Genomic DNA, 26,201 nt, shown 5'->3' with positions numbered 1-26,201 from the left:
CACGAGCACGGAAGATTGGTAGGCCTTCCTCCCAAACGAGTCCAGAGTGCGAGACTCCCGCCCCGGGGGCGCCGAGGCGGTATCCCTCAAACTCCGTGCCCTCTTGAGAGCAGAGTCCACGACCGCCGAGTCATGAGGCAATTGGGGCCGCATCAACTCTGGGTCAGAGTGGATTCTGTATTGGGACTCCGCTTTCTTGGGAATGGTGGGGTTAGATAATGGCTTCAGCCAGTTCCGAAGCAGTGTCTCTTTGAGGACATTGTGCAACGGTACCGTGGTGGACTCTCTAGATGGTGATGGATAGTCGAGAACCTCGAGCATCTCAGCCCTCGGCTCTTCCACAGAGACCACGGGGAAGGGAATGCATATAGACATATCCCTGACGAAGGAGGCAAAGGAGAGGCTCTCAGGGGGCGAGAGCTTCCTCTCCGGTGAAGGAGTGGGGTCGGAGGGAAGGCCCTCAGACTCCTCTGAGGAGAAATATCTGGGGTCCTCCTCCTCCCCCCACGAGGCCTCCTCCTCGGTGTCGGACATGAGCTCTTGCAGCTCAGACCTGAACCGGGCCCGTCTCGACTGCGAGGAACCATGTCCTCGATGATGGCGTTGAGTGGTGGACTCCCGTGCCGGCGGGGATGAAGCTCCCTCCATCGATGTCGACGGGGATTCCACCTGCGTGGCGGTCGACACCGGTACCGCAAGCGGCGTCGGTGTCGGAGGCCTCGGCATCGGGTTAGGGCACGCCGGTGCCTCCATCGACGGCGCAAGCACCCCCGGTGCCGGCAAGGCCTGGCGCATCAGCCCTTCCAGAATCCCCGGAAGGATGGCTCGGAGGCATTCGTCAAGGCCCGCTGACAGGAAAGGCAGGGGGGCCGGTGCGGGTGCCGGAAGCTGCTCGGGTCCAGGAGACGGTACCGAAGCACCCATGGACGGACGCAGCGACACCTCTTCGACGGAGGGGGAACGCTCCTCTCGGCAATGCCGCTTCCTCGGCGTCGAGTCATCTCTGGAGGCGCCGGAACTAGTAGTCCCATGAGTCGTGGGCGACCGATGACGATGTTTCTTGGTCTTCTTTCGGTGCCCATCATCGGCGCTCGGTGGCAGAGATGAAGAGGAGGTAGAACCCCCCCCCCCCGGCCTCGAGGGATCGGGTCTGACAGGGTTCGGTCCCGATGGCCCTGGGTAGAGGGAGTGGCCAGGGCCGACTACCCGCGCGGCCGGTGGTCTGGCGCGCCAACGGTACCTGTGCTCTTGGGGTCGATGCCATCGTCGGTGCCGATTTCGTCGACATCGGTACCGGTACCAAAGATCCGGCCGTCAACACTGATGCCGTCGACGTCGAAGGGCCGGCGCAAGTTCCAAAAAGTTGGTCCCGACGAACTTGCCTCGCCACCTGTGTCCGCTTTCGCAAGCCGAGACACAAGGTGCATGTCTTGGTATTATGCTCCGGGCCAAGGCACTGGAGGCACCAAGCGTGGGTATCGGTTTGCGAGATCTGCCGGCCACACCGACCACACTTTTTGAATCCACTCGGGACCTTCGAGGACATCGACGGAAAAATCACGTCGGCGAAGTCAAAGTTGTCAATGGTGGCGGTGAAAAGCACACCCGAAAAAGAAATGACCGCGTGGCCACAAGGCCGCAACGAGGCGCCCCCGCAGCTAAGATGACGAGGGGACAAACAAACTTTTTTTTTTTTTTTTAAACACAGAAAATAAAGAAAAGAAGCGCGAACGGGCACGATAAACAAAGAGAAAACTCGCGGCTAGGCTGCGATCTGGTTTCCGGGGCTGACCAAGGGTGGAATTGAAAAAAACTGAGCGGGAACGGTCGCGCACAGGCGGGAAGACGGCCGCGCATGTGCGGTGGGCGTGCCCTGCGTGTGGGACCGCCCGCAAAGTTTTTGTTCTGGTTGGTGGGGGCTGCCGTGGACGTCAACCCAGTCGTGAGAACAAGCAGCCTGCTTGTCCTCGGAGAAACAGTGGGTATTTAATGTTTTGGAGGGCTCCCATATTCCACCATGAGTACCAGTTAGAGTGGGATATATTTGCCTGGGTTCCCTTCTCTACAGTCCACTGCACTGACCACTAGGCTACTACTTGGACCTGCTTCCTCTCCAATAGGAATGGCCATCATATCTGAAGCTGTCATAGAGTTTGATATGTACTGTCACTCACATCTTAGGGGGCTGGAAGGGGGTCAGTGACCACTGTGGGAGTAAGGGGGTTATGCCTTAATCCCTCTAGTGGTCATTTGGTCATTTAAAGCAGTTTTTGGTCACTTAGTCATGATTAAAACAGGTCTAGCCAAAAACATCTTAATTTTGGTTTTCATTTTGGTTTTCATTATTGCAGAAAAACATTTATCTTTTGGTGCTGCCCATGTCTCGCCTAACAAACAAATTTGGATGTACTGTGGACGAAAACATCTATAACCGTGGTGTAAAAAATTGCAACTTGGAAGTTTTTGAAAGAAAAACATCCTTCTGCCACGTTATGACGTGTTTCAATTATTTTTGTTTTGAAAATGCGCTCCAGTATGGAGCAAAAAATAAATGGGCCTAGAGCGTGGAATTGGATTCTAGACCTCAAAGAGATTCTGAAGCACTCTCTGGCCTAACTGACTGTTGTCTTGGGAAATCTTGTTCCAAACAGTAATGGGAAGTGAGTGTGTGGACCAAAGACCATATTGCAGCTCTGTAAGTCTCCCCTATGGAGGCTAATCTTGAGTGAGCTACTGATGCAGCTATAACTATGACATTATGAGCTGTGACATGACTCTCCAAGAACAACCCATAAGTGTAGTCTTCTAGCCAGTTAGAAAGAATTTGGTTGCCAATAGCAGCCCCCATTGAAGGAAAAAGCTAGGTGGACTTTCCATAGGCTTTAGCCCACTATAGATAGAAAGCCAAGGCTCTCTTGCAGGTCAAAGTGTGCAGTGCAATTTCTACTACTATTACTACTATTTAGCATTTCTATAGCGCTACAAGGCATACGCAGCGCTGTACAAACATAGAAGAAAGACAGTCCCTGCTCAAAGAGCTTACAATCTAATAGACAAAAAATAAATAAAGTAAGCAAATCAAATCAATTAATGTGAACGGGAAGGAAGAGAGGAGGGTAGGTGGAGGCGAGTGGTTACAAGTGGTTACGAGTCAAAAGCAATGTTAAAGAGGTGGGTTTTCAGTCTAGATTTAAAGGTGGCCATGACGTTTTGAAAAAACAAAACAAAACGTTGGAACAATGGTTAAAATGGAATTCTGATACTACCTTAAGAAGGAACTCAGAATGTGTGCACAAGACCACTCTTATTATTGTAAAATTTTGTGCAAGTTTGATCATCTACTAGGCCTTGAACTCACTAACCTTGTGGGCTGAAGTTACCCACCACCACAAATAGGACCTTCCAGGTCAGGTACTTCAGGTGATAGGTATCCAGTGGCTTAAAAGGAGCTTTTATCAGCTGTGTTAACATCACCTGACTAGCCAATCACCTGACTGACTGCCCACCCTGAAACCTGCCTGCCTCCCAGCCCATCTTCCTACCAGCTCATCACTCCCTGCCCGACTGCTCACCCTCACCTGTCTCCCAGCCCATCTACCTGCCCTGTGAACACCTCAGTCACTACTCATGGCCCCCATTCACATTCTACTCCTTGCCCTGTCCCTCCCTAATCTTTTCCCCCTCCCACCGCTGTATACCACACGATCTCACTACCCATCCAAATCCTCTCCCATCCTGCTCACTACTGCAATACCCTACCTACCCCTATCTCCCACCACCTCACCATCCCTATTGTCCTCCTCCTCCTTCCTAGCTCTCAACCTTCAACATCTCCTTCCTGCCATGAACCCTTCCCCATTCCTCCTAAGCGCATCCCGTCTTCGTCGCCTTCGTCGCCCTTCCTCACCCACCCTTCTCCGCACTCTCCTGCTCCTTCTCCTGCTATCCGCGGGAGACATCAATCCCAACCCAGGTCCCCCACACCTGTCCTCGTCCTCATCTCATCTATGCAAACGTTCCCGCGATATCTCCAATCTCATCTCTATTCCCCTCCTCCTCCCTCCCCTTCTCGTGCGCCCTGTGGAACGCCTGCTCAATCTGCAACAAACTTCCCTTCACCCACGATCTCTTCATCTCCCATTCCCTTCAACTGCTCGCCCTAACTGAAACCTGGCTCACCCCTGACGACTCTGCCTCAATCGCGGCCCTATGCCACGGAGGCTCTTTTCTCCCATTCGCCCCGCCCAGTTGGTCGCGGAGGCGGCGTTAGGCTACTACTTTCGCCCTCCTGCAGTTTTCAACCTCTCCACCTACCTCAGTCTCACTGCTTCTCATCCTTTGAAGTTCACTCCATCCATCTATTCCAACCGCTGCCACTCAGAGTTGCAGTATTTTATGCCCCCCTAAGTCCCTCCCTTCCTTCCTTACCGACTTCGATGCCTGGCTCTCCGTTTTTCTTGAGCCCTCATCCCCATCCCTCATTCTTGGTGACTTCAACATACACATTGATAACCCATCCGACTCATATGTTTCTCAGTTCCTCACTCTTACCTCCTCCTTCAACCTCCAACTGAGCTCCTCCACCCCTACTCACAAATCTGGCCACTGTCTTGATCTCGTCCTCTCTTCTACTTGCTCACCCTCCAATTTCCGCGCATCAGCTCTTCCTCTCTCTGACCATCACCTGATCACATTCACACTTCAGCACCCTCCCCCTCATTCTCGCCCAACACTAAATACTACTTCCAGAAATCTCCAGGCTGTTGACCCCTCACCTTATCCTCTAGTATCTCTGATCTCCTCCATTCCATCATGTCCTCCGAATCTGTTGACAAAGCTGTCTCCACTTACAATGCCACTTTCTCCTCTGCTCTAGACACCCTCGCACCATCCATCTCCCGTCCCACAAGGCGTACCAATTCCCAGCCCTGGCTGACCCCTTGCACCCGATACCTTCGCTCCTGCGCCCGTTCGGCTGAACGCCTCTGGAGGAAATCTCGCACCCATACTGATTTCATTCACTTCAAATTCATGCTATCCTCCTTCCAATCCTCCCTATTCCTCGCCAAACATGACTATTACACCCAATTGACTAATTCCCTCAGCTCTAATCCTTGTCGTCTCTTTGCCACCCTCAACTCCCACCTCAGAGTGCCCTCTGCTCCCACCCCCCCTCACTCTCTCCTCAATCTCTGGCTGACTACTTCCATGACAAGGTCCAGAAGATCAACCTCGAATTCACCATCAAACCTTCTCCTCCTCTTCCAACCAACCCAGGCCTCCTTCTCCTCTTTTCCTGATATCACCGAAGAGGAAGCTGCCCATCTCCTCTCCTCCTCAAAATCCACCACCTGTTCCTCAGACCCCATCCCCACCAACCTACTTAGCACCATCGCTCCTACTATCACCCCCACCATCTGTCATATCCTTAACCTCTCTCTCTCCACTGCAACTGTCCCTTCAAGCATGCTGTGGTCACACCACTCCTCAAAAAACCATCTCTTGACCCTACCTGTCCCTCCAACTACCGCCCCATTTCCCTCCTACCCTTCCTCTCCAAGATACTTGAACGCGCCGTTCACAGCCGCTGCATTGATTTTCTCTCCTCTCATGCCATCCTCGATCCGCTTCAATCTGGCTTTCGCCCACTACATTCGACAGAAACGGCACTATCTAAAGTCTGCAATGACCTGTTCCTCGCCAAATCTAAAGGTCACTACTCCATCCTCATCCTCCTCGACCTATCCGCCGCTTTTGACACTGTCAATCACAACCTACTTCTTGACACACTGTCCTCCCTTGGGTTCCAGGGCTCTGTCCTCTCCTGGTTCTCCTCTTATCTCTCCCATCGTACCTTCAGAGTACACTCTCATGGTTCGTCCTCCTCCCCTATCCTGCTCTTTGTTGGAGTTCCTCAGGGATCTGTCCTTGGGCCCCTCCTTTTTTCAATCTACACCTCTTCCTTAGGCTCCCTGATCTCATCTCATGGTTTCCACTATCATCTTTATGCTGACGACACCCAGCTGTATCTCTCCACACCAGACATCACTGCGGAAACCCAGGCCAAAGTATCGGCCTGCTTATCCGACATTGCTGCCTGGATGTCCAACCGCCACCTGAAACTGAACATGGCCAAGACTGAAATTATTGTTTTCCCACCCAAACCCACTTCTCCTCTCCCTTCACTCTCTATCTCAGTTGATAACACCCTCATCATCCCTGTCTCATCTGCCCGCAACCTCGGTGTCATCTTCGACTCCTTCCTCTCCTTCTCTGCGCATATCCAGCAGATAGCCAAGACCTGTCGCTTCTTCCTCTACAACATTAGCAAAATTCACCCCTTCCTCTCTGAGCACATCACCCGAACTCTCATCCACTCTCTCATTACCTCTCGCCTTGACTACTGCAACCTACTCCTCACCGGCCTCCCACTTAGCCACCTATCCCCCCTTCAGTCCATCCAGAACTCTGCCGCACGTCTTATCTTCCGCCTTGACCGATATACTCATATCACCCCTCTCCTCAAGTCACTTCACTGGCTTCTGATCAGATACCGCATACAGTTCAAGCTTCTCCTACTAACCTACAAATGCACTCGATCTGCAGCCCCTCCTTACCTCTCTACCCTCATCTCCCCTTACGTCCCTACCTGTAACCTCCGCTCTCAAGACAAATCCCTCTTTTCAGTACCCTTCTCCACCACCGCCAACTCTAGGCTCCGCCCTTTCTGCCTCGCCTCACCCCATGCTTGGAACAAACTCCCTGAGCCCATACGCCAGGCCCCCTCCATACCCATCTTCAAATCATTGCTCAAAGCCCACCTCTTCAATGTTGCTTTCGGCACCTAATCACAACACCTCTACTCAGGAAATCTAGACTACCCCAACTTGACATTTCGTCCTTTAGATTGTAAGCTCTTCTGAGCAGGGACCGTCCTTAGTTATTAATTTGTACAGCGCTGCGTAACCCTAGTAGTGCTCTAGAAATGTTAAGTAGTAGCAGTAGTAGAAGTTGAGATCCCAAGACAGTACAGGAGATTTGATGGGAGGCCTCAATAGAAGAAGGTAAAATTATGTATAATCATACCTGATAATTTTCTTTCCATTAATCATAGCTGATCAATCCATAGACTGGTGGGTTGTGTCCATCTACCAGCAGGTGGAGATAGAGAGCAAACTTTTGCCTCCCTATATGTGGTCATGTGCTGCCGGAAACTCCTCAGTATGTCGATATCAAAGCTCCATCCGCAGGACTCAGCACTTAGAGAATTACACCCACGAAGGGACACTCTGCCCAGCTCACCACCGCCGAAACGGGGGAGGGGAATTAACCCAGCTCATCCCCACACAAGTGGGGGAGGGGAATCCGTCCAGCTCATCCCCGCGGAGCGGGGGAGGGACACCACACCCGCCGATGCGGGGGGATCTGGCTTATCCTGCAACCGCAACCGCGGGAGGAGCTGACTGACCCTAACACCGCCGAAGCGGGAGGGGTACAAAGCTGCCCTACAGCCGCACGAAGCGGGAGGGAGTGCCGGCAGAATTTATGTCTCAATCCAGCCCCGTAAAACGGAGGGGAGAGGAATGCAGCAGCTCACTGTAACACAAAGTCGTCTCAACTCGAAGAATCCAAGTGAAAGAAGAACTTGAACACGAAGTCCTCCTGAAGTAACTGAAGGCTAAACTTGATACCACCAACACCACCCATACTCCCCGAACACCGCCCACATAAACCCAACATGAACACTAACAAATTACTGATAATAATCTATCTCATTCCTATAATCCATTACGCATGGACCACCCCTAACTTCTACAGCAATCCAACTACAACACACCAACTATACATACAACCCACCAATAACTCACCAAACCAAAAAAACAATAACCAACCAAAAGGCAACGTCTCCACCTACGAACACCACCAACAAAAGGAGAAGAAAACCAACAACAACAAATCCAACCACCGAGAAAACAGACAATTAATAAAAATAAACACATCTAACCTCCCCACAGAACCATACCGCTCAATCCGAATAGGATACATCAACGCAAGATCAGCGGTAAGCAATTCCGTAGACATACTAGATTGGACTACCACAGAAAAACTAGACCTTTTATTCATCACGGAAACATGGTTTCACGGCCCCACAGACCCCGCCATCAAAAATACATGCCCACCAGATTACAAAATCACCCACTGGACACGAAATGGAAAAAGAGGTGGCGGAATAGCCATAATTTACAAATCCGAGTTCACCATCACAACTACTGGCGAATCCACCTCACCACAACTCGAAATCGCCTCGATAAAAATCAATCACCCGAACCTACAAGGACACCTCAACACAATTTTATTCTACAGACCACCAGGAAAATGGAAAGACTCCCAATCACAACTCATGGACTTCATCTCGAACACATGTATCTCGACCTCCAATATCTTCATTATAGGAGACATCAACCTACATCTGGAAGACGACACTTCAAAACACACACTAGAATGTAAAGAATTCCTGAAACTCTGGGACCTACACGCTCCAAACACCCAACCAACACACGAAAAAGGACACACACTAGACATCATCACACACAAATTCGACCTAGACTCAACCATCCTACTTACAGACACAAGATGGACACCCACACCATGGACAGACCACTATAAAGCACATGTCTCCCTCCTCTGGCGAAAAACACACAGAAACGCAGTCAACAAAAACGTACGAACAACATACACTACGAGAGGAAAAATAGACCCTACAACATTCTGGCAACAGGTCTACCAAAATGAATGGCCAACAAACACAGATACCGTACAATTCCTCCAAGAATGGGATTACATATGTAAAACAATATTAGACACAATTGCCCCAATCCAAACCAGAACATCCCACAGGAAAAAATCAAATCCATGGTTCACCGAAGAGCTGAAAGAACTCAAAACGCAAGTCAGAAAACTAGAACGCGCTTGGAACAAAAAAAAAGATGAACCCACACTGAATGCATGGAAATCACTGCGGAGGAAATACAAATACACCATAAAACAGACGAAAAGACTACACTATAAAACCATGATTGGACCAAACTACAAAGACACGCACAAACTCTTCCACCTTGTAAATAAGCTGCTGGACACTACACCTGTTACAAACAATAACAAAGAAATACCAGGGGTCGACGACCTCGCGAAATACTTTAAAGAGAAAATCATACAACTACGACTTAGAATACCTACCAGCCCTACCGAATACACCACATTCCTGAACTTCCTAGACCCTGAAGACGGAATATACCCTGCAGACAGGATATGGACCGAATTCGAAGGACTATCAGAAGACCTTATCCTTAAAACGCTCAACAGATTTGCCAAATCCCAATGCAAACTAGACATCTGCCCAAGCAACCTCATGAAATCAGCTCCTCAACAATTCATACTAGACTTAACGAACCACCTGAATTTCATGCTACAAAACGGACTTTTCCCAAAGGAAAAAGGAAAAATCTTACTCACCCCAATACCCAAAGACACAAAGAAAAACGCTAGTGAAATAACTAATTACAGACCAGTTGCATCCATACCACTAATAACCAAAATAACAGAAGGAGTGGTAACCAAACAACTCACAAGTTATCTCGACAAGTTCTCAATACTGCATGACGCCCAATCTGGATTCCGGTCGAATCACAGCACAGAGACAGTACTAACTACCCTACTGACCAAATTTAAGCAACAGATCTCAACAGGCTCTAATATACTCCTCCTACAATTCGACATGTCAAGTGCCTTTGACATGGTTGACCATGGAATTCTACTACACATTCTTGAATACTTCGGAATTGGAGGCAATGTCCTAAATTGGTTCAAGGGGTTCTTAACCTCACGCTCTTACCAAGTCACATCAAATTCAACCACATCTGCCGCATGGACACCTGAGTGCGGAGTACCGCAAGGATCTCCCCTTTCACCAACAATTTTCAACCTACTGATGACCCCACTAGCAAAACTTCTATCAAACCATAACCTTAACCCTTACATATATGCCGATGATGTAACGATATATATTCCTTTTAAACAAAACATCAACGAAATCTCAAACGAAATCAACCGAAGTCTACACATCATGAATACCTGGGCAGATGCATTCCGACTGAAATTGAACGCAGAAAAAACTCAATGCCTCATATTAACCTCCCAATACAACACAACAAAATTCACCGCCATCAATACACCTAAACTAAACTTGCCAATTTCTGATAATCTAAAAATACTTGGAGTCACTATCGACCGCCACCTTACACTTGAGACTCACGCAAACAACATAACAAAAAAGATGTTCTTCTCAATGTGGAAGCTGAAAAGAATAAAACCATTCTTTCCAAGATCTGTCTTCCGCAACCTGGTACAATCACTCGTATTAAGCCATCTGGATTACTGCAACTCATTATACGCAGGCTGCAAAGAACAAATAATGAGAAAACTTCAGACAGCCCAGAACACAGCAGCCAGACTCATCTTCGGAAAACCAAAATACGAAAGCGCAGCACCATTACGTGAGAAACTACACTGGCTCCCACTCAGGGAACGTGTCACCTTTAAAGTATGCACGTTAGTGCACAAAATCATTCACGGTGAAGCCCCTGCATACATGTCTGACTTGGTAGACTTGCCACCCAGAAACGCCAAAAAATCATCCAGAACCTTCCTCAACCTCCACTTCCCAAAGTGCAAAGGCATAAAGTATAAAGCACTACATGCATCAACCTTCACCTACAAGAGCACGAAACTCTGGAACGCACTGCCACGCGACCTGAGAGCGGTCTATGAGCTGACAGACTTCCGCAAACGACTAAAGACCTATCTCTTCGGAAAAACATACCGCAAGGATCAAAACATATAGATCCCATACACATCATAGCAATGCCTCAAGACATTACCACACGTACTCCACTTCCCCGTACTCTCTCCTACTCAACATTCTACCTACAGATAAAAACTGTGTACCCATCACTCTCTTGTTACAATTCGATCTCCGTAGTAATTCATACCCTATAGTTTCCATGCCCCAAAGGTGACCGATACAACTCTGTCTTCCTTAACTATTCACAATGTAACCATAATCGTAACTGTATTTCCATTATTTATTATTTACAATGTATTGTAAGCCACACTGAGCCCGCAAATAGGTGGGAAAATGTGGGATATAAATGCAACTAAATAAAATAAATAAATAAATAAATAAAATTCAACCAGAATATAAACAGTACAGATATCTGGGAGGGGCTATGGATTGATCAGCTATGATTAATGGAAAGAAAATTATCAGGTATGATTATACATAATTTTACCTTCCATATCATCAAGCTGATCAATCCATAGACTGGTGGGATGTACCGAAGCAGTACTCACCCAGGGCGGGACATAGAAATCCCTGACCTCAACACTGAAGCTCCAAACCGGGCCTCCGCCCGTGCAGCCACAGTCAAACGGTAATGCTTGGAGAATGTATGAGCCGAAGCCCACGTTGCCGCCTTGCATATCTCTTCCAAGGAGACGGATCCGGCCTCTGCCATCGAGGCCGCCTGAGCTCTCGTGGAGTGAGCCTTCAGCTGGATAGGCGGCACCTTCCCCGCGGCCACATAAGCCGCTGCAATGGCTTCCTGGACCCATCTTGCGACTGTAGGCTTAGCAGCCTGCAGACCCTTACGAGGACCTGCAAACAGGACAAACAGATGATCCGATTTCCGGAAATCATTGGTCACTTCCAAGTATCTGATGATGACTCGTCTCACATCCAGATATTCAAGAGCGGAGTACTCCTCTGGGTAGTCCTCCCTACGAAAGGAAGGGAGACAGAGCTGCTGATTCACATGGAAGCGAGAACCAATCTTGGGCAGGAAGGAAGGCACTGTGCGAATAGTCACTCCTGCCTCAGTGCACTGCAGAAAAGGCTCTCGACATGAGAGCGCCTGGAGCTCGGAAACTCTTCTGTCTGAAATGATAGCCACCAAAAAGACTGCTTTCAACGTCAGGTCTTTCAGAGATGCCCTCGACAAGGGTTCCAAAGGCGGCTTCTGCAATGCTCTTAGCACCAGGTTGAGATTCCACGCAGGCACCACTGAGTGCAGAGGAGGGCGCAGGTGATTAACTCCCTTGAGAAAGCGCACCACATCTGGCTGCGAAGCCAGGGAAGCACCCTTCAGGCGGCCCCTGAAGCAAGCCAGAGCCGCTACCTGGACTTTAAGGGAACTGAGCGACAGGCCTTTCTCCAGACCTTCTTGCAGGAACGCCAACACTGAAGAAATTGGAGCAGTGAAGGGAGAAAGTGAGCCTGCTTCACACCATGCTGCAAAGATACGCCAAACCCTGGCGTAAGCAGTAGAAGTAGAGCGCTTCCTCGCTCTCAGCATAGTGGCGATGACCTTGTCTGAGAAGCCCTTCTTCCTCAGACGCTGCCGCTCAATAGCCAGGCCGTAAGACCAAAGGGAGAGGGATCCTCCATCACCACGGGACCCTGATGTAACAGGCCCTGCTCCACTGACAGCCGCAGAGGATCGTCGACTGAGAGCCTGAACAAGTCCGCATACCAGGGACGTCTGGGCCAATCCGGACCCACCAGGATTACCCTGCCGGGATGCTTTGCCACCCGGTCTAGCACCCTGCCCAACATGGGCCAGGGCGGGAACACATAGAGGAGCTCTTGTGTCGGCCACTGTTGGAGAAGAGCATCTACTCCCAGGGATCGAGGGTCCCGTCCTCTGCTGAAAAAGCGCGGCACTTGGCCATTGGCCGATGACGCCATCAGATCTAGGCTCGGCTGGCCCCAGCGCTTCGTGATGTCCAAGAACGCCTGAGCAGATAGTTGCCACTCTCCGGGCTCCAAGGTATGGCGACTGAGAAAGTCCGCCTTGACATTCATGACTCCGGCAATGTGGGCCGCTGAAAGCTGCTCCAGGTTCGCTTCCGCCCACTGGCAAAGATTCATAGCCTCCTTGGCTAGAGGGGCGCTCTGGTACCTCCCTGGCGGTTGATATAGGCCACAGCCGTGGCATTGTCCGACAGGACCCGTACAGGCTTCAACACGAGTACCGGGATGAACTCCAATAACACCAAGCGAATGGCTCTGAGTTCCAGGAGGTTGATAGACCACTTGCCTCTGCAGGAGACCAGAGCCCCTGCGCTGTCCTTCCCAAGCAGTGGGCTCCCCAGCCCATCAAAGAGGCGTCTGTCGTGACGACAATCCACTCCGGGGTCACCAGAGGCAATCCTGCAGACAACTTGTCTGTCTGCATCCACCAGCTCAGCGCCTTGCGCACTGCTGGGTCCACGGGAAGGCGCACAGCATAATCCTCCGACATCGGAGTCCAGCGCAGCAGCAGAGATAGCTGTAGTGGTCTCATATGAGCCCTGGCCCAGGGCACTACTTCCATCGTGGCCGTCATAGAGCCCAACAGCTGCACGTAGTCCCAAGCCCGAATAGGAGAGGCTACTAGGAACTAGTCCACCTGAGCCTGAAGCTTGACAATCCGATTGTCTGGCAGGAACACTCTGCCCACTTGGGTGTCGAATCGAACTCCCAGATACACCAGGGACTGAGTCGGGCGCAGCTGGCTCTTCTTCCAGTTGATGATCCATCCCAGGGAGCTCAAAAGAGCAACTACCCGGTCCATAGCTTTGCCGCACTCTGCATAAGAGGGGGCTCGGATCAACCAGTCGTCCAGATAAGGATGGACTTGTACTCCTTCCTTTAGCAGGAAGGCCGCTATGACCCCCATTACTTTGGAAAAGGTCCGCGGAGCAGTAGCCAACCCGAAAGGGAGGGCTCTGAACTGGAAGTGTCGTCTCAGGACTGTAAAACGCAGAAAGCGTTGGAGAGGAGGCCAGACGGGAATATGCAGGTACGCTTCCTTGATGTCCAAGGAAGCCAAGAACTCTCCTGCCTTCACTGCCGCTATAACAGAGCGGAGAGTCTCCATGCGAAAGTGCCTCACTTTCCAGGCCCGATTGACCCCTTTGAGGTCGAGGATAGGCCGGACAGAACCTCCTTTCTTTGGAACCACAAAGTAAATGGAGTAACGTCCCTTGCCAATCTGATTTTTTGGCACCGGAACGACCGCACCCAGGCGGATCAGGTTGTCCAAGGTCTGCTGCACTACCACAGCTTGACCGGAGACTTGCAGGGAGAGAGTACAAACCCGTCTCTTAAGGGTTGGCAGAACTCTAGCTTGTAGCCGTCTCTGATGACTTCCAGCACCCACGCGTCTGAAGTTATAGTGGTCCACTCGCCCAGAAACGAGGACAGCCGTCCTCCAATCTGCACTGGGGCGTGGACCAAGGCCCCGTCATTGGGTACGAGACCCTGGGGGAGGACCGGAGGGAGCACCTCCGGGACGGCGGTCTCTGCGAAAGGAATGCTGCTTGGGGGAGAAATTCCTCTTGAAGGAAGAGGGGGCAGAGGAACCCGACTTGCCCGGGCGGTATGGAGGTATCGGGACGAGTACTAACCCGAGCCCTGACCTCTGGTAATTTCTTGCCCTTAGACGTGCCGAGATCGGTCACGATTTTGTCCAGCTCGACCCCAAAGAGCAGCTTGCCTTTAAAAGGCAATCTAGCCAGGCGGGATTTAGAGGCGTGGTCAGCAGACCAATGTTTCAGCCAAAGCCACCGCCGCGCAGAGACTGTCTGAGCCATGCCTTTAGCTGAGGCTCTCCAGACATCATACAGCAAGTCTGCCAAATAGGCTAAGCCCGATTCCAGGGCCGGCCAATCAGCCCTCAAGGAATGATCCGAGGGGGAAGCCCGCTGCACCATAGTCCGGCACGCCCTGGCCACATAGGAGCCGCAAACTGAGGCCTGCAAACTTAAAGCAGCTGCCTCCAAGGACGACCTTAAGGCCGCCTCCAATCTTCTGTCTTGGGCGTCCTTTAGGGCCGTGCCACCTTCCACCGGCAACGCCGTTTTCTTAGTCACCGCAGTGATTAAAGAATCCACGGTAGGCCACAGATAGGCCTCACGTTCACTCACAGCCAAAGGATAGAGGCGGGACATAGCCCTAGCCACTTTAAGGCTCGTTTCCGGGACATCCCATTGAGCCGCAATTAAGGTGTGCATGGCATCATGCACGTGGAAGGTTCTAGGCGGGCGCTTCGTCCCCAGCATAATGGCAGAGCCAACAGGGGCTGAGGGAGAGACGTCCTCCGGAGAGGAAATCTTCAAAGTGTCCATGGCCTGTAACAACAGGTTGGGCAAATCCTCTGGGCTAAAAAGCCGCGCTGCAGAGGGGTCATCCGCTCCATCCGAGCGGGGATCTATCTCCTCCAAGGAATCCGCAAAGGATCGTTGGGAGACCTCAGACACGCTGCCCTCATCTACATCGGAGGAGACAAAAGTCCTCCAAGGCCTGGAAATCAACCCGAGGGCGTTTACCTCTGGGAACCTCAACCTCTTTATCAGAAGAGGGAGCAGGGGCAGCGTTTTGCATGAGGAAAGCCTGATGCAGCAGCAAAACAAACTCGGGGGAGAAACCCCCCAGACTGTGCACTTCCGCAGCCTGGGCAACAGCCCTAGACGCACTCTCAACCGGCGCTCGCAATAGCGGGGGAGAGACATGCTGCGCATCCAAAATGGCGTCCGGCGCGAAACTCCGTGAAGGAGCCGCGCGGGAAGAACGGCGCTTAACTTTAGCCGCTTTTGTGCCGTCGCCCAAATTAAGGGCGTTCATGGCATTAATGTCTCCAACCTCAAGGGCGGCCCCGAAGAAGCCGTCCGAGCCGCGTGGCCGGCCAAGATGGCGGAGGCGAGGAGCGGGGGATGGGCGTTTATGGCGGGAAAAAACCGCCACGCCGGAGGAACGACCGGGACATTCATCGGTCACTAAACTATCACCCATCAAGGGCGAATCAGGTTGTAAAACCCCCGCATCCCCTCTAGAAGCGCTCCAGCGATCCGGGGAGCGACCCTTTGCGCCCTCGCCCTCCGACGCCATTGCCACGAGGAGAAGAATCGGGGAACCCCCTGCCCGCTATAAAAAGGTAAAATTACCTGCTTGCAGCTCCGAGCTGTAACGAACTGGTGTCCCAGTGAGTAGCTGCAATGAACGTTTAAAGAAACGTCGAATTAAACGCCTTTAAAGACGTTTAAAAATATATATATTTTTTTTTTTTTTAAACGGAGCCAGCGGGAGGGGGGAGAAAAGGAGGGACCTGGCACCACCAGGTTTGCACTTGCTCAAAAGAGCCCTCAACCCCAGGCCTCAACAAAACCTAAGGATTAGGCTTGGAGGCCTAGCCAGAGCTGCTGCTGTGTGTGACCACCACCTGCTGAGATAGAGAACATACTGGGGAGTTTCCGGCAGCACATGACCACATATAGGGAGGCAAAAGTTTGCTCTCTATCTCCACCTGCTGGTAGATGGACACAACCCACCAGTCTATGGATTGATCAGCTTGATGATATGGAAGCCCCTTTTAAAGCAAACAACTAAGGCTGAACAGAGATGGGTTTACCTTCTGCTTGGTGATAAATGCTAACTGCACTAAAGTGAACCCTAATAAGAGTTAATCTTGAGACCTGACTCCAACAAGTGTAGAAAGTACTCAAGTAGTTTTTGTGTAGGCAGGAAAGGGGATCCAAGGCCTTGCCCTCCCACCAGACAGCAAATCTCTTCATTTAAAACTCTAGGACCTTCTAATGGAATTTCTATTGGAGGCCAATAACATTTGAGTTACACTGTCAAGCAAGTTCAGTAAATCCACTACTACCTTCACAATATCCGAGCTGTGAGGGCTAGGGACTGAAGACGGAACCCTGATCCTGAGTCATCCATGGAGATTTTCAGTCTCCATGGATCCCTGGAGGAAAGCTCCAGGAGAAGAGGGAAGCATGTGTGTCAGTAAGGGGTGATCAGAATCATGGCTCCTTAAGCCTGCTTAGGTTTCAGAAGAGTCTTCACTATGAGAGATACTGAAGAATATGCGTACAGAAGACCCTCCTTCTAGTGAATTATGGCAGCATCTGAACTGAGAGACTGTTGTTGTAAGATGAACACATTACATTCCTTGAGCTCTCTTCTTTTAGCACTTAATGATGTCATAGGAAATCAGTTTTTATACTGTGGTAGATTCGGGCTGTTTGCCCACTTCTCCATGTTTCTTCTCTTTGTTGTTGATTCATTCTCTTGTAGTATCTAGACTGGATTTCAACTCTCTTTTCAATGTTTACCCCATTATCAATTCCAGAGACTGCAGATCCTACAAAACACCACTGTAAAATTAATTCATGTACCAAGAGATTTGATAGAGTTACCTCACTTCTTGTAGAAGAATACTGGCTCCTCATATTCTGTGTGTCTTTCAATATTTTAATTCTTGCACATCAGGTTTTTCATACTTGCTTCCCTCCATTTCTTTCTTTTTTTTTTTCTATCATACATGTCTGTACTGATTAGTTCTGAAAAATTATGTTTGTGATTTAGAAAACACAAGAGCTTGAGTCAGTCTGAGTACAGAAGTTTGGAATCTTGGCAGGCGGATTTAACTCGCTGGAACATTTGCAGTGCTTAATTGGGCCTTCTTTTAGCAATGTTTCACATTTTACATTTACATTTCAACTTTACTTAGTAATACCACAAATAATAAAAATATCTAAGTGGTACCTAAGGTCTTGTCACTCCCTATTATGACATAACCCATTTGTTTCCTTCCAGCCATACACATGATGGTTGCCAAGTCAGAACAGTGGGTGAAACCAATGGCCAAGTACACTAATTCTTACACAAGTTTTCCTGTCCATACTGTGATATCCCCCTTCTCACTCAGGGTGACCTGGCTCTCAATATGCAGATTATATGCAAATTAGTGTGCTACCCCTTCTCGCTGAGGGTGACCTGGTTCCCACTCAGCAAATTAAACAGGTCTCACCAACTGCATATTTCTCCGGCAACTCTTTATTCCAGCCCCTGGGCACACTTCTTCTAGCTTAATACTTTCTGCTTTCATAGATCTTCACAATGAGCCTCCCCACACAGATACATTGGCTCAGTACTACACCAATACTTTGGGGACTCTCAACCCCAGGCTTTGCAGCCTGCTTCTCTCAGTACTTTGGACACACAGTCCTTTCTTCTTTGGACACCCAGTCCCCTCTTTGAACACACAGTTCTGGACACACAGTCCTTTCTTCTTTGGACACACAACCCCCTCTTTGAACACACAGTTCTGGCCACACAGTCCTTTCTTCTTTGGACACACAGTCCTTTCACTGAACACACAGTTCCTATAAGTACTGAGGACACACAGTCAAACACTAATGCTTTAGGGACTTCTTACCCCAGGATTTTCAGCCTGCTGATCTCCTTTGAACACACAGTCCACCACACGTCCATAGGATAGCCAGTATCTTCCAGGGGCTCTCTCTTCTTCTGCTGCTAGCTCACTTCTCTTCCTTTCCCCACTCAGGTGGAGTATAAAGTGGTTAATTAGCTACACAGGACTCAGCCCATACCTCCTACACCTGTGGACATCCCAGGGCTCTCCCCGGTCCTAGCGACCTCCACCTATTGTACTAGCGCCCTCTAGTGGCCTACCCCGTATAGGACACCCTCTTACTTATCACAATACATAACAGTAATGTAAGGAAGTAGCATATAATACACAACACTTATATGAATACAAAACGTTTAGCGCTTCCCTTCTTCTTCCCCTCCCCCATCGTCTAATAGTTGCCAGTCAAAACCCCCGTTCCCCAGACCTCCACCATCAGTGCACGATGATTGAAAATAGACAAACTCATCCACTAATCAATAGCTGCACACAGGATCATCCTATCTGCCTCTTGCCCCCTCCAAGTCTTATATAGGTCCCAGATCTTATCAAATTTCGCCATCACATTACCAGTTTTGACATCTATATAAATAAAAATGTAAATGTTCGTTTGTTCAAAATCTTAAATCTCCGAAAGTTCTTCACCGATTGCTTTCAAATTTGGACACAACATTGCATTCGAATACGCGCATGTTTTTATATATCTACTATTATATAGATGTCACAGCTGTCGTACTCGCGGAAAGGAAGCAGTGTGACGAGTAATTGCAAATCAAACTGAGGAAGAACGGCCATCACAGAACGAGCGAAACAGACAAAAAATGGTTCAAATACGTGCCGAGGAAGCAGCAGAGTGACGTGCAGCCAGACCTGACCATGCACGGTTGCGAGCACGGCGATCGCGTTCTGCAGCTTCAGATCTGCTTCGTTCTCAACAGAATCAACGCGACAGGCTGAGAGTGGCTTAAATCTCCGAAAGTTCTTCACCGATTGCTTTGAAATTTCGACACGACGTTGCATTTGAATACGCGCGTGTTTTTATATACCTACAATTGCAAATCAAACTGAGGAAAAACGGGCATCAGCGAATGAGCGAAACAGACAAAGAATGGCCAAATACATGCCGAGGAAACAGCACAGCGAAAATCATCGCTTGAGGCTCTTGATCTATCATTGCAAGATTTGCGTGGAAACATCAGACCATTTGGGAACACGTTAATATTGCTTGCAGGAGATTTCAGGCAAACATTACCTGTAGTTCCTCGATCGACATAAGCAGACAAAATAAATGCTTGCATAAAATACTCTACTTTGTGGCAACACGTAAAGACGTTAAACGTAGCTACAAATATGCGTGTCCAGGTGCAAAACGATCAATCAGCTCTGATATTCTCACATCAATTGCTGAAAATTGGGAACGGAAAGGTGCCGGTTGATCTGACCTCAGGACGAATTTCATTGCCTCATAACTTCTGCAATTTAGTGACCTCAAAAGAACAATTGGTTGAAAAAGTATTTCCCAATATTCAAATCAATTATAAGAATCACGATTCGCTGAGTGAATGAGCTATTCTTGCGGCCAAGAACAAAGACGTCTACGAACTGAACAATATTATTCAGTCTAACATTCAAAGCGAGCCACTCACATACAAGTCCGTCGACACTGTTCTCGAAGTAGATGAAGCGCTTAATTATCTAACAGACTTTCAATTCACTCGATCTGCCAGGGATGCCACTGCACGTACTGCAACTGAAAATCGGCGTGCCAATTATCATGTTGCAAAATATCAACCAGCCAAAGCTTTGCAACCGCACGCGGCTTGCAAAAAAAAAAATTAATGAGCAATGTCGTACAAGCAACAATCTTGATAGGACCTTTCAAAGGTGAACATGTCCTCATTCCTCGCATTCCTATGATTCCAACAGATATGCCATTTCAATTTAACAGATTGCAATTCCCAATTCGATTGGCGTTTGCAATCACCATCAACAAAGCTCAGGGCCAATCTTTACAATTCACCCGTTTACATCTACACACGGATTGCTTCTCACATGGACAATTTTATGTTGCATGTTCTACAGTCGGCAAACCAATCTCTATCTCTGCACACACAATGAAACAACAAAAAATATTGTATACCCACAAGCATTGTGAAATTAAACATATTAGAAACGTGCGCTTCCTCTTTTCTTTCTTTTCCATTTAACCAGACTGAGCCACAGCAACGCGTGGCCGGGTAGAGCTAGTTATATATATGTAGTCCAACTTCACCTTAACAGCTTGCATATAAGGCGGTTCTTTTTGTTTCCATGCAACTGCAAGAGCGATCTTGCAAGCTGTAAAATCATTGTCAATTAACTTATGTACCTCAGGTTCCAAGCCAGGTCCTTAAAATTGAGCAAACAGCATCCTATTTTACAGGGGCAATGCATTTTAATAATAGAATAAATCAACACCAAAACATCTGTCTAAAAGTCTTGAATTTTAACACACAACCACCAAATGTGGTGAAAGTCTCTTTGTTCACCTCAGGATCTCCAACATAATCCATCACCTCTACCATATACTTGCCTGAGGTGAGCTGGAGTATACTACCACCTGTAAAATATCTTATAGCCATTTCATATTAAATTGCTTGCCATGGAAACCTTAAATAAGCATTTATAATTTCTCTCCCAGACTTTAGGCTCAAAATTAGTGCTGAGTTCTTTTTCCCAGACTACAATATATGGTATTGGGGAAGTGTCTTGCAGTAGTAAAACCCGATACAGTCGTGACATTCCGCCTCACCCGACTCTAATATGTAGCACCATTTTAAGCATAGTTTCTGCAAGGCCTAATTCAGGGCTTGCTTTGTGTTTAAAAGAAATCCTGGAGCTGGCTGTATGCATAAAAATCTCTTTACTTTAACCCACACTCCTCCCTCAAATCCTTAAATTTGTAGAAATTCTCTCTGTACCCAGGTTTGTCCTAGATTGTGCAAAACAGTCGCTGACCAGCCCCTGAATATTGGCTCTGTTTGGCCTGGTCCAAAATCCAACATGAACCAGTCTGGGAAAATGTATTTCCACTGAGAATACCAGGCAGTCAGTACCAGCTTCAAGTGGAAGTCCACGTATCCAATGTGTTTGTGCAGCTTTACCAAGGGTAGCCAAGGAACTGTTCAGAAGGGCGTCTCACCTATCAAATGTTGCTCTAGTTTTAACCAGCTTTTGTATATTTATTTATTTATTGCATTTGTATCCCACATTTTCCCACCTTTTTGCAGGCTCAATGTGGCTTACAATATATCATGAAAAATGGAGACATGTAAGAAATAAACATTTAGTATTATAGAAGGATCTTGGGTAACATGACAATGCTAAAGCATGATATTAATATAACAAGCAGATAGTAAAGACAATTCTGGGTATGTGTGAAGGAGTTCATATTTGTTGGTCTTTGTGGTATGTCTTGTTAAAGAGATGGGTCTTCAATAGTTTGCGGAAGTTGGTTAGTTCATGGATCGATTTTAAATTATGCAGTAGTGCGTTCCAAAAATGTGTGCTCAAGTAGGAAAAGGTTGACGCGTACGTTAGTTTGTATTTTAGCCCTTTACAGTTGGGGAAATGAAGGTTAAGGAATGTGCAGGACGATGTCTTAGCATTCCTCATTGGTAAGTCTATCAGGCCTGACATGTAGGCTGGGGCATCTCCATGAATGATTTTGTGGACCAAGGTACATATTTTGAACGTGATGTGTTCTTTAAGAGGGAGCCAATGCAGTTTTTCTCGTAGGGGTTTAGCACTCTCATATTTTGTTTTACCGAATATGAGTCTAGCTACTGTGTTCTAGGCTGTCTGAAGTTTCTTGATTATTTGTTCTTTGCATCCAGCGTAGAGTGCGTTGCAGTAGTCTAAATGACTGAGTACCATTGATTGTACCAGGCCTCGGAAGACGGTCCTTGGGAAGAAAGGTTTTACTCTTTTTAGTTTCCACATTGAGTTGAACATCTTCTTGGTTGTGTTTTTCGTATGATTCTCAAGTGTTAGGTGCCGGTCAATGGTGACTCCAAGAATTTTTAGAGTGTCCGAGATTGGACGATTCAGTGTAGGTGTGTATAATGATGGTGAATTTGTTCGTGTTATGTTGAGAGGTGAGTATAAGGCATTGGGTTTTTTCTGCACTGAGTTTCAGCCGAAATGCGTCCACCCATGAATGCATGATATGTAAACTTTGGTTGATGTCGTTGGAAATTTCCTTTAAATCTTGTTTAAATGGGATGTAGATCGTTGAGATTTTGGTTTGATAGTAATTTGGCCAAGGGTATCATCATTAAGTTGAATAATGTCGGTGAGAGGGGGGATCCCTGTGGGACTCCACATTCAGGTGTCCATGTGGCTGATGTAGCAGAATTAGATGTCACTTGGTATGATTGAGTGGTTAGGAACCCCTTGAACCAATTGAGAATGTTGCCACCTATTCCGAAGTACTCGAGGATATGTAGTAGTATTCCATGATCAACCATGTCGAAGGCGCTAGACATGTCAAATTGTAAAAGTAGTATGTTCTTGCCTGATGCAATCATTTGTTTGAACTTAGTCATGAGAGTAACTAGTACTGTTTCAGTGCTGTGGCTGGTTCGGAATCCTGACTGGGAGTCGTGTAGTATTGAGAATTTGTCTAAATAATTAGTGAGTTGTTTGGTCACCATCCCTTCCGTTAGTCTGGTTATTAAGGGAATGGATGCTACTGGTCTATAATTGGTTAGTTCATTCGCACTTTTCTTTGCGTCTTTGGGTATGGGTGTGAGTAGAATATTTCCTTTCTCCTTCGGGAAGAGTCCATTTTGTAACATATAATTCAAGTGGTTCGTATAGTGTGTTTAACCATGTTGCCACTATTTGCAGTTGAGCCATTTTGTAGTAAAGCTCAAGTTCAGGACCCCCATACCACCTCGATTTGTAGGGCAAAACATCACTGTCTGCCAAACCAGTGGAGATGTTCTTTTCCAGATACGTGCAGTTTCTTATTAAGTTTACGAAAGCAATAAGTGGTATGTAGAGTGCTATAATAGAGTAGTTTAGAAAGGACCATCATTTTTATCACTTGGACTCTTCCAAGCCAACTCACAGTTAAACCCTCTCAGCAATCAGGCTCTCTGAATATTTCTTGTACAACAGGCAGGTAATTAGCCTCATAGAGACAGACCTGGGATGCTATAAGATTAACACCTAGCTACCATATATTCTTTGCATGAAAAAATATTTCCTCCTATTTGTTTTAAAAAATATTTCCATGGAATTTCATCGAGTGTCCCCTAGTCTTTGTAATTTTTGAAAGAGCAAAAACTCGATTCACTTTTACCTATTCTACACCACACAGGATGTCCCAACACCACTTGCTGTCATAAGCCATAATCTTCAGTGGATGTTTGACAGACACATTTAAACACTCTGGCTTGCATTCTTCACATGGAAATAGCCTTATATATATATGCAAGCCTGATCTCCAAAGAAACAGAAAGCAGGGCCACTGGAAGTGAAAACATGCTGTGCATGGTTTGCTGCCTGCAACTCAGGGAAGCAGTGTAGAATTTAGCTGCATCTCTTGTGCTGGGCTGGGTTTTATGCAGTTGTTCTCTCCTCCGGGAGGGAGACAGGAAAATGCTGTGCCATAAGGAGAAATGGAAGAGAGAGGGGACAGAGAGCTGCTGGACAACGAAGGGAGGAGAGAAAGGGAAAGGAGGTGGGGAGCTGCTGCACCATAGGGGTTTTAGGGGAATGGAAAGGGGTCAGGGAATTGCTGCACCATAGGGGTGGAAGGGAGGGAAAGGCTGGACTAGTTCAATTTTTGTCTACCTATTTTTATTTCTAATTTGTGATCCTTTGCTCTGCATTTGGTAAAGGTTTGTCTGTGTTTTGTTATATATGACCAAGGTGTGGTATTCTGTTTGAATGTAGTTTCTATGTAGAACTTTGCAAAAGTCCCACTTGTACTGTTTTACTAGAGGTAGGTATATTGGTGTTTTAGGGCCCATATATTTGTAGTGCTGCCTATTCTTAGCTAGCATTCATGAAGTTTGAATCATAGGAATTAGTGTTACTGTTATATGGTTGGTTTGCTACATGTATGTTTAGTTAGGATTTCTTTCAGATTTTGTATTATTTCACAATGTGCCCAGAAGTAGAGAGATTTATGTTGCTATTGCTCAGATGACATAAGGATCAGAATATTTTGTATTTATTTATTTTTGTGTGGTAACTTCTATTGGGAAATGTGCTAGTTCTGATCTGCACCTGTTGTTGAGGGCAGATAAGAGTTTTTGTGGATGCAGAAATTTTTGTTACAAAATGACATACCGAAGGTCTGTGAAGATCATGTATGCAGTATGTCAGGTGTGTCCCAACTGAAAAAAGGTTGAGAACCACTGCTATAAAGGGAAGTTGGTGCCTACTTGCCTTTATAGATTACAAGAGTAAACTGGTATATACGCACGTATGCATTTAGGAACAAGAACATATGCTAGCTATAGAGCGGGTGTATGTGTGCCTACATGTTGGAAATATGTGTGCAACTTTTAGCATTCTATAAATTATGCATATGTAAGTTCCAATCATACTCCACCTATGCATATGTACTGTGTAAGATATACAGAATAGCACAGACAGAAATTTAGCATTTATGAATGTATATCCACACATACCTGAGTATATGCCATTATTCTAATCATTGCAACATATACTTTTCCAAGGAATCGCGTGATGCTGAGAAGTCAACCGCGTGTATAACTTACTGTGGTTGATCCTGTTACACCCTGAAGAAATCTTATGGTGAAACTAGTTGGTGGGATCCTGTTGTTTTGTACACGCTTTTATAAGATAAGTCACTTTTTACAGTTACCAATATTGAAGCATTGCATAGAGCTTTGAACAGTTGGGTGGGAGTTTTTTTCTACCTGTGAAGTTACTACCCATTAAATCCTATTATTTAAGTAATATAGGTGGGATTGTGCGACTTTTTCCTCCCACCTTTACAGTTTTATCACCATCCTCTACGCAAAAAAGTCATGATTAAGTTGACATAATTGAAACTTGTCAGTTACTTATTCTTAAAGAAAAGTATATGTTGCAGTGATTTTTTTTCTTTTCTGTTCTCAATATTTTGGATAGATTATTCTAATCATTTACATGAGTAAATGTTAGCACCTCTATTATAGAATTACCCTATAGTGCCTACTAGCATAAAAGTACACAAATTTTCTATTGCTTCAGAGCAGGTGTAACATTGTGCAGAAACATTTAGGTAACCTATTTAATAAAGGTACATAGTGCCTTGATAGACAAATTACTCTCCATATGTGGTAGTTGAAAAGTGAACCAAGTAATACAGAATATAAAAAATAAAGAGTTACAGCTCTCTTGCTTACTTTCTGCAAAATTTTCCAAACTTTCTGATAAAAGCCAACTGGGACCCTGTTAAGGGCTCCATCCAGACGTCTTCTGCGCTGCCACTGGCCCCGACGACTGGAATGATCTTCAGGAAGGCCAGGAGGAAAATCTCCACTTGAGGAGACAGACACTCCAGGCGTCTAAGAACATGATAAAAAATAATCAGCTACCGTATGAAACTGAAGACATTATAATCTTCTTTCTGGCATACAATAAAATACAGATACAGTCTTAATGTTAAAAGAAGCATTACTGTCTTATTATTAATCTAAACACTTAAAAGTTCATATATTTTGATGGTAGTTGCATTAAAATTAATTCTGAACTGTTGAAAGGAAAAATTATATTTCTTACCTGATCATCTTCTTTCGTTTAGCCCCAACAGATCAGTCCAGAGCTTGTGGGTTATGTCCACTGACCAGCGGATGGAGACAGATAATGAAAGTAGCT

General features: G+C 47.1%; 1 protein-coding gene across 1 annotated transcript in view; it reads right to left on the bottom strand.

Annotated features, from left to right (window-relative positions):
- Positions 1-26,201, bottom strand: part of PHKA1 (phosphorylase kinase regulatory subunit alpha 1) — a 434,625-nt gene that overhangs the window by 61,865 nt on the left and 346,559 nt on the right. The window contains 1 exon segment of the mRNA XM_030210224.1: positions 25,730-25,891. Within this exon segment, the coding sequence (XP_030066084.1) occupies positions 25,730-25,891 (162 nt within the window).

Source organism: Microcaecilia unicolor, chromosome 7 (genome assembly GCF_901765095.1).
Source record: "Microcaecilia unicolor chromosome 7, aMicUni1.1, whole genome shotgun sequence".
Taxonomy (NCBI): domain Eukaryota; kingdom Metazoa; phylum Chordata; class Amphibia; order Gymnophiona; family Siphonopidae; genus Microcaecilia; species Microcaecilia unicolor.
This window is presented reverse-complemented; position numbering and strand designations above follow the sequence as displayed.